The sequence below is a fragment of the Rhinopithecus roxellana genome, chromosome 7 (assembly GCF_007565055.1).
Source record: "Rhinopithecus roxellana isolate Shanxi Qingling chromosome 7, ASM756505v1, whole genome shotgun sequence".
In the NCBI taxonomy this organism is placed as follows: domain Eukaryota; kingdom Metazoa; phylum Chordata; class Mammalia; order Primates; family Cercopithecidae; genus Rhinopithecus; species Rhinopithecus roxellana.
This window is the reverse complement of record NC_044555.1, coordinates 22,451,659-22,461,204: the sequence shown is the minus strand read 5'-3', so window position 1 is coordinate 22,461,204 and position 9,546 is coordinate 22,451,659. Positions and strand designations below refer to the sequence as shown.

Here is a 9,546-nt window from a genome sequence, read left to right as displayed (position 1 = left end):
TGCCCACACACAACACACATAAACACCCATATTACACAATGCATGAACATACATTCACACACATTACATGCATAAGACTTGATCAAAACATAGTGACCATACAGACTCAGTTATTGGTATACATGCTTATAAATATACATATCTATGCAAAGACATATATGGTCATACACAGTCATGCTGACATACACACAAACTTACACTAAGCGACACATATTTACTAATGCACTTGTTTGTATGCATTGATACACTGTTGACACAAATGCAATAACACACCTACTCACACACATACTCAAATACCAGGGTATGTACAACATTGACATACACATGGTCAAGCATTGACATAACATATAAATATAGCATAAATTGATACCCAATTTATGAATATACATAGTCATTATACAATCACCTGTTTACACATACTCATATTTTAACATACATATACATTAATATATTAAACTTGTATCTTATATTAATGAGTGTGTGTTAATATATGAATTTATGCTTTAACATATATAAATGCATTTATAGCTGCATGATACATACTAGTGAATTTATATACACACATATATGCAGATTACTCAAATTGACTCATTTACATATTCAGAGACACGGGCATAGACACTCATATTTTGACATTCACACATGTACAAATATGCATACTAACATGCACATGTCAGCCTATACAGTAGACATATACAATAGGTAATGATGTCAACACATTATTACACATGCTTAGACAGTCACACATATGCACACACACAGGTGTGCATTTTCACACACTAACAATACAGAATGGCACATTCTCACATCTATTGAGATGTTCACACATGTTAACTGCTATATTTCCATGCATATATACACACACAACAGACACACTGACACATTTTTGACCCATTGAGATACAACATATTCATATGAGTTGGCAGACATATATTGATAACACTTGTGTATAGTTAAGTATACACATGTATATACTTTGAACTTTTGTTGCTGCCACTTCTGCTTGAATGTGTACTAATGGATATAACTGGATGTTATGTTCCCATACAAACTCTAAAAGGTCAAATCGCTAATCTGATACATCTTCTAAGTAAAATAAGGGAAAGAAATAGCCTACCCAAACTCTTATGGATAGGTCTTCTTTTTTTAGACGGAGGGATCTGTGTGCCTTTTCAAACAAGCTCCCTCTGATCCCATAAGTGTCCTCAACTGGCTTCTCAGTGATCTCCAGAAGTATGCCTTGGGTTTCCAACATGCATTGAGCCCCTCAACCTCTACCTGTAAACATAAAGTAGAAGACACAGAGGGCGAATATCACACAGAATCCTCTAAGAACTGCTACAGCGTCTATGCTGATCAAGTGAACATAGATTATTTGATGAACAGACCTCAAAACCTACGCCTAGAAATAGCAGCAGCTAAAAACACCAACAATAATCAAAGTCCTTCAGCTACTCCAGCCAAACCTCCTAGCACTCAGAGAGCAGTCATTTCCCCTGATGGAGAATGTTCTATAGATGACCTTTCCTTCTACGTCAACCGACTGTCTTCTCTGGTAATCCAGATGGCTCATAAGGAAATCAAGGAGAAGTTGGAAGGTAGAAGCAAATGCCTTCATCATTCAATCTATCCATCCCCTGGGAACAAAGAGAGAATCAGTCCCCAAACTGCTGTGAGCAAGATTGCTTCTGAAATGGCCCATGAAGCTGTGGAACTGACCGCTGCAGAAATGCGTGGCACTGAGGAGAAGTCCAGGGAAGGTGGCCAGAAAAGCTTTCTATATAGTGAATTATCCAACAAGAGCAAAAGTGGAGACAAACAGATGTCCCAGAGAGAGAGCAAAGAATTTGCAGATTCCATCAGCAAGGGGCTCATGGTTTATGCAAATCAGGTGGCATCTGACATGATGGTCTCTGTCATGAAGACCTTGAAAGTGCACAGCTCTGGGAAGCCAGTTCCAGCGTGTGTGGTCCTGAAGAGGGTGTTGCTAAGGCACACCAAGGAGATTGTGTCCGATTTGATTGATTCCTGCATGAAGAACCTGCATAATATTACTGGGGTCCTGATGACTGACTCAGACTTTGTCTCAGCTGTCAAGAGAAATCTGTTCAACCAATGGAAACAAAATGCTGCAGACATCATGGAGGCCATGCTGAAGCGCTTGGTCAGTGCACTTATTGGTGAGGAGAAGGAGACTAAGTCTCAGAGTCTGTCATATGCATCTTTAAAAGCTGGGTCCCATGATCCCAAATGCAGGAACCAGAGTCTTGAATGCTCCACCATGAAAGCTGAAATGAAAGGGAGGGACAAAGGCAAAATGAAATCAGATCCATGCAAGTCGCTGACTAGTGCTGAGAAAGTCGGTGAACACATTCTCAAGGAGGGCCTGACCATCTGGAACCAAAAGCAAGGAAACCCATGCAAGGTGGCTACCAAAGCATGCAGCAATCAAGATGAGCAAGGAGAAAAGATCAGTGCTTCCACAGATTCACTGGCCAAGGACCTGATTGTCTCTGCCCTTAAGCTGATCCAGTACCATCTGACCCAGCAGACTAAGGGCAAAGATACATGTGAAGAAGACTGTCCTGGTTCCACCATGGGCTATATGGCTCAGAGTACTCAATATGAAAAGTGGGGAGGTGGCCAAGGTGCCGAAGCACTTTCAGTGAAACACCTAGAATCTCACAGAGCCCCTGGACCATCCACCTGTCAAAAGGAGAACCAACCCCTGGACTCCCAGAAAATGGATATGTCAAACATCTTTTTAATGCTGATTCAGAAACTGCTTAATGAGAACCCCTTCAAATGTGAGGATCCACGCGAAGGTGAGAACAAGCATTCTGAGCCCAGGGCAAGCAAAGCAACTTACATGTCCAAGAGATCTGACAAAGGGGAAGAACAATGCCAGGACCATCAAGAACTTGACTTTATCAGTGGGATGAAGCAAGTGAACTGGCAATTTATAGATAAACTGGTAGAATCTGTGATGAAGCTCTGCCTTATCATGGCTAAGTATAGCAACGATGGGGCAGCCCTTGCTGAGTTGGAAGAACAAGCAGCCTCGGCAGATAAGCCCAATTCAGGGGCACCAGGTGCATTCACAGCGGTGCAATGCCACAGAACTATCAAGACTCTCTTGGACATGAAGTAATTATCAATAATCAGTGCTCTACAAATAGCTTGCAGAAGCAGCTCCAGGCTGTCCTGCAGTGGATTGCAGCCTCCCAGTTTAACGTGCCCATGCTCTACTTCATGGGAGATAAGGATGGACAACTGGAAAAGGTAAGTAATGCATTAAGGCACAAAAAGAAAGTTGGAATGGGCAGAGGCAGGGAGGCAGCATTGTACTTCGAGCCCAAGATCATTCTAGTTTCAAGTCTATTCTTTACCGTGTGCTTCATGAATTACTTTCACCTCATAAAAAGACACAAAAATGGTGAACCACTAGCTAAGTGGACACCTCAAGGCCTGTGCATTTCCACCAAGAGGAGGAGAGTGAGATTAACGCATTTCATCAGTGACCCTTTTGACAAACTATCTGGTAAAACATTGGGGAATGATTAAGTCTCATGTTTTCAGTTTTAAGATCTGCCAAAGTACTCTAGAGAGGAGGGAACAAAAAAGGAAAATGGAGTTCCTCCCTCCCTCTTGAGGTGTTGGAAGTATCATGGACTAATTTTGTGTTTGACCTACCAGAAACAGTTTGAAACTTGTCTCTTACTATTTTCTCTATGCTCCTCCCCCAAACTCATGGGTCCTGCAAGTGCCCTGAGAGTCCTGTCTCCTTAAATTTTATGCCCTAGTTGCCTCACTTGCCTGACCCTAGTCCTGGCCCTGCTCCTCAGATTCCATGGAGGCCAGCATTCATACATTCATACACATACACATGCACATTCTCTCTGTCTCTGTCTCTCTCTCACACACACACACCCCTACCTGACAGCTGGGTTTCCTGCATTAGATGGATTCCAGAAACATCAAATACTTAACCAACTTATTTTCAGTCCAGGAGCCAAGGCCAGACAATCCTCCGTACTCCAAGTCTCACACTTTTTTAGGGAGGTGGGGGAATGGCAACCCCAAACCTTGACCTAGCAATCAGCACAGACTAACTGAAGGGTCCAGCATCTGGTGAAAAGTATTTAATGAGCACAACTAATTTCAGAGTGTGTTTTTGAAGCTCAAAAAATAAAGTATCTTTGGCATTTTGATCTATGACATTAGAGAAGTTTCAAGGAAAAAGGAAAGATGTGTCAGCAGCCTCTAGTCATGGATCTGTGACATGCTGTACCCTAATCCTAGAATCATGAGCGGGAAGGTGGTGGGTGTGGGTGAGGAGGTTAGGGGTTGAGGGGGTTGGCTGGTAGAAGGGTGTTAGTTCACTTTGTCCAGCAGGTCTTTCCTCTAAAAAGCATCACGCAGCTCACACTAGCTCTGTTTTCCCCACAGCTTCCTCAGGTTTCAGCTAAAGCAGCAGAGAAGGGGTACAGTGTAGGAGGTCTTCTTCAAGAGGTCATGAAGTTTGCCAAGGAACGGCAACTGGATGAAGCCGTGGGAAAGGTGGCCAGGAAACAGTTGCTGGACTGGCTGCTCGCTAACCTGTGAGCTGACAATTTCTTTGACTCGTCTTCATCTTAGCCCCCCTAGCAGCATTCCATCCCAGCCAGAGCACCACCACCATCAGGACAGTCAACTGCACAATACACAACTGTGTTTCCCAATACACTTGAGCAGTTGCCTGTGAATGTAAGAGGTGTCAACAAACTGGGAAAGAAAATGAATTAAAAAAATTTTTAAAAAATGTGTCGTTTTTTTGATCAGCTATTTCCAAGACACGGGAAGGGAATTGGTCCATTTTCCAGGAATGGTGACACAGTGTTGGAGTTGTATTCAGATCTCACCCTGGATTATTTTCTGAGCACCAAAGACACAGGGATATAATCCATGTCAAGGTCCCTAAGTAATCTGGTTGTTCAAATAATCTCAATTCACAGTCTATTTAGAGTTTTCCCACCTGTGGCCTTCCTGTTTCTCCCTGAACTGCACATCTAACTTGATAATCCCCTTTCTAATCCCAAGGATACAGCTTTCTTGGTTTAGTTGAAGAAAGTGTATAATCATTACCCTGCCTTGCTACACACACATCCCTCAAAAGTGTTCACCGCACATAGCTAAATACTACCCAGAACTGCAATGGGATCTGATCCTCTCCCGTGTGTGAATAAAGTTTCCTTATAAGGAATTTCCTTCAATTGATGAGATTTCCTTGTCTTCTTCCAGTCTGAAAGAAAAATTTTCCAAGAACATAAACCTCTAAGATGGGTAAATTCCTTTGGGGCCCAATGTCCCAGTGTCTGCTCTGGGAATAACAGTAAGTTCCCAGATTTGTTCTGTGTGTCCTTTAAGTCAATCATAGTGCTAGCATTCACTGCAAATCAGATCAAGACAGTGGTTTCAACCCTGTAGACCTTGTTAGCTAGTTTGGTGTGTGCTCTCATGGCACGTTTTGGCACCCTTGAAGCATTGCGGCTTAGTAGAACCAAGCACAGGATGGGGTGTCCTTCTGGACTCAACAGTCAAAGCTTTGCCTCTTACTAGTCACATGGCCTTAGGCAATCCTGCAGACTGAGCCTGTTCATCTGCAAAATGTAGCTAAAAATTACCACGTTGTTTATAGGTTAAACTAGAGGAACGGATGTGATGGTGTTTTGCACAGGGTGGATTTTGTTGCAAATGTAGATATGTGAATGATATGTGACTTTCAATGCCAGTCCTAACACAGGAGTGCCCTCTTGATACATTTCAGAACTGAAAGCATATCCTCTGAGTATGGGACCCAGAGAGACACTTTTTGGGAGAAGTTAAGCACACAGACAAACTTTGCCAACTTCTCCACAATGCCTGACCCAGTCAGATAGAAGAAGTAAAGGCAGGCTTCTTCAAAGCAGGATGTTTAAAACTCTCCAGCCCGGCTGAAAGCTCATCGAATGTTTTTCAGTCTCACCCCACACCATTAAAATCTTTGGAGTTGAGCCATCACAGATCCTTTTCTTTGCCCTTGAAGAAAATCCTTAATAAACAAATCTCGAGGCCAGGGCTACATTTCTAATGACTCAGTCCTCCCTGAGCACAGCTGGGCCACATAGCAGTTTACTTCCTTGATTAACTTGGCTCTTACTTTGCTCCTGATTTTTATTATGAGGCAGCCTTGGGGATTCCTTGAAACATGGAAATAGAGCAAAGGAAGTTACATGTTCTGTTAAATGAAAGGGGTTGGGGCAAGATGGTCTCTCAGGGCCTTTCCAGTTCTGACATTTGAGAATTTTACGAACAAGTTTCTTTTCCATAATTTCTAAAGGAAACTTGTGTAGATGGAATAAGCTCAGGGTGAGGAAACTTGATTTTTGCCAGAGCTAACTGACAGATTCCAGCAGAGAAAGGAATGCTTTGGGCCACAAGGACCCTGACAAGGGTCTGAAGGAGCTCAATAGCCCTTGGGGTTTATTTCTGGAAAATAAGACCCTGGCCTTTGACCTCTCTAAATGAAGAAGTAACGCCAGGCATCCTAATAGCAATGTGGCCGTGCTCAATGCCAGCAGCTGGAAATGGACAAGGACTTCTGCTGAGCTGAGAGTCTGGCATATAGTAAGAAAGAGGCGAAAGGAGCAGAAAAGGAAAACACGATTCTCTCCTGGCAGGCGGTACAATTGGCTTATTAACAGTTTCAGTCTCTCTGATATCAGGCTTCCATCTCAAAACAAAATTATAAGCAAAACTTGTCTGGGAGGTTATTACAAGGCCAGAACTAGACTGGAATGAGGTGAGAGAGGTACTTGCCTCAGGGATCAAAAACTCCATAATCAAATAATATTTTAATAAATCAAAATTAATGCCAAAAAACCATGATGAACAAAATATCAAAAATTTTTGTACACAGGATCAGTAACAGTGCCATGCCAAGCCATAATGGAGCCTGAGGCAAAAGGAAAAATTAATTTGTAAGACTGATTTCATGGGAGTAATGTTAGAGAAACAGGAGCCTAGGAGAGCCAGGGTGACACCATTTTAACATCAATTCCGTGTTAAAACTAGCAAGGCACATTCCTTGCCAGTCACGGCCCGTGGTCATAAGATATTTATGGCTGAGAAAACAGCTTAATAATACCTGTAAGGATAAATGCCCACGACAGCAGAATGTCCACATGTCCCAATATCGCATAACAATATATGCTTCTAAGTTGATTATAGTCATGCTTTGATGTGCTTACACGCTAAAATGCCAAGAATAGTTTTCTTTATATCAGCAAAATAATAAATTGTCATGCTGTCAGCCCACCAGCATGTAGACGTAACTTAGTTTTACATAGAAAATAAGACCACTATATGAGAAAACTTAAAGACAAGTCGTTCCTCCTCTTCCTGAGGACGCCCTACTCTAACTGAGTAGCAGCTGAGGAGGCTTTACTCTGTAACTGAGTAGCAGCGTTCAATAAACTGTCTCTTCTCTACGCGCTCTACAACTTGCCTTGAATTCCTTCCTGCCTTAGATCCAAGAACCCTCTCTTGGGGTCTGGATCAGGACCCCTTTTTCTGACAACAGTAATACTTTCTGGGAGATTGCCAAGGCAGCATTTAGAGAATATGTTGCCCTTAAAGCCTATATCAGAATAAAAAAAGAAACAGTGACATCCTGCCTAAAGAACTTAAAATCTTTAAAGAAAAATAAAATCCAGGTTTAAAATCCAGTGTAAACTCAAATCCAGGTTTGCCTCATGTCAAATAACAAATTAAAAGTTTAGAAAGGGGGAAATAAAATTTGGAACAAGGAAAAAGACCAAACAAGGAAGGCAGTTTTGCTTAAGTCTTAAGAAATCAGAAATCAGAGATGGAGTGGGGGAGGGTGGGTGTTGCAGTGTTTTCTCTCTTGTTTAACATGATAAGAGTACAGCCTTCCGCTCCCCCCCCCAAAAAAAAACAAATAAAAACTCAAATTTATTCTGGGTAAAAACAGGAACCACACTAGATTACCCGTATTAAAATTCTACCTTAAAACAATTCTAATAATGAAAGAAGAAAAATAAACGAAAAGTAGAAATACAGGAGAGAGAGAAAAAAATGCCACTTTTGCAAATAATATATTTGTACATCAGTGAAAATCAAATCCCCAAATACCAAAGGTAAAGAAGGAGTTTTGCAAAGGTATTAGAATAGGAGATACTGGTGAGCTGCAATAATTTGCCGTCAATTAAAACAGGTCCAGCTGCTTTCTCCCCAGTGACTCAGAGACATGTAAAAAGTTCGCTACTTCTCCTGAGCCAAAGCCTCTGTGGTGTCAGAACATAAAATAAATCTAAAAGAATCTGTTGAATTCCTATATCCTAAGGCCACCCTGCCAGAAAGAGGAGTCTACTTACAATTGTGACAACAATATTAAACACTTGAGTATTAAAGGAGGCAAGAAATGACATTTACACAGCACTTATTGAGTGCCAGATACTACTCAGTGCTTTAATGTTTTCAAAAACCTTGTGAGACGGTTTCTTACCAGCCGCTTTTTATGGATGAGAAATTAGCGAGTCAGGCCTTTTGCAAGGTCATCTAACCAGTGAGTGGGAAAGTTGGGATTCAAATCCAGGTTTGCCTCATGTCGAATACTATGCTCTTTCCATTCTATCACACTGTCTTCCCATTAATCCAGATCCATGTTTATTAAAGAACAAACTATAAAACAAGAATGAGAAAAATAAAAACAGGTGAATAGTAAAAATAGACCATGCTCTTGACTGGTAAAACTAAATTCAACAAAACAACACTCTCTAATTCAATATATGGTCTTATATAGTGCTAAATCAAATATTTATGGGGTAGTTTCAGTGTCTCTCCCAAGATACTTATTAATTGCAAAGGGAAAAGTAGTAACTTTGCAATGGAGAAATCTGTCACATCTTAATTAGATGATCAAGGCCGGTATCACCAGGAATGACATAATGATATCATGTATCTCCCAATATAATGTGATAAGAAGGGCATATCGTTTCTGTGGTCTTCTTGCAAAAAACACATAACCATAGTCAAATAATGAGAAGCCATCAGACAAACCCAAATTGAGGGACATTCTACATAATACCTAGCCAGAAGTGACTGTGAAGGTCTCAAGAGAACACTTTAGGGTGATGGAAATGTACTATATATCTTGAGAAAGGCAATGTTTAACACAGGGGTCTATGTTTCTTAAGACTCATTAACCTGTATGCTTAGAATCAGTGAACTTTATTCTATCTAAATTATATCTCAGTAAAGTTAATTTTAAAATGTTTAAACTTAATAAGTACCTATAAGGAAAAAAATTCCCTTTCCACTGCTAAAAGTTTCTTTGCTCTCCTGCCTCTTTCCAGAAAAATCTCAAATTTAGCAAGTCTTTCTGACTTTGGGCTCTGAGCAACCCTTACCTTGCAATCCTCCTTCCTGCTACATCCACTTGTCTGTGGTGGCCCCGAGTAGGACCCTGGAAATCCCCTCCTCATGAGGACTTCTCTCCCAGAACCT

General features: G+C 41.2%; 1 protein-coding gene across 1 annotated transcript in view; it reads left to right on the top strand.

The window, feature by feature from the left end:
• AKAP4 (A-kinase anchoring protein 4) overlaps window positions 1-4,778 on the top strand; it is a 4,924-nt gene extending 146 nt beyond the window's left edge. The window contains 3 exon segments of the mRNA XM_030934575.1: window positions 1,151-3,074; window positions 3,077-3,282; window positions 4,450-4,778. Of these exon segments, the coding sequence (XP_030790435.1) occupies window positions 1,151-3,074; window positions 3,077-3,282; window positions 4,450-4,605 (2,286 nt within the window). The 3' untranslated portion in view covers window positions 4,606-4,778.
• The last annotated feature ends 4,768 nt before the right edge of the window (window positions 4,779-9,546 follow it).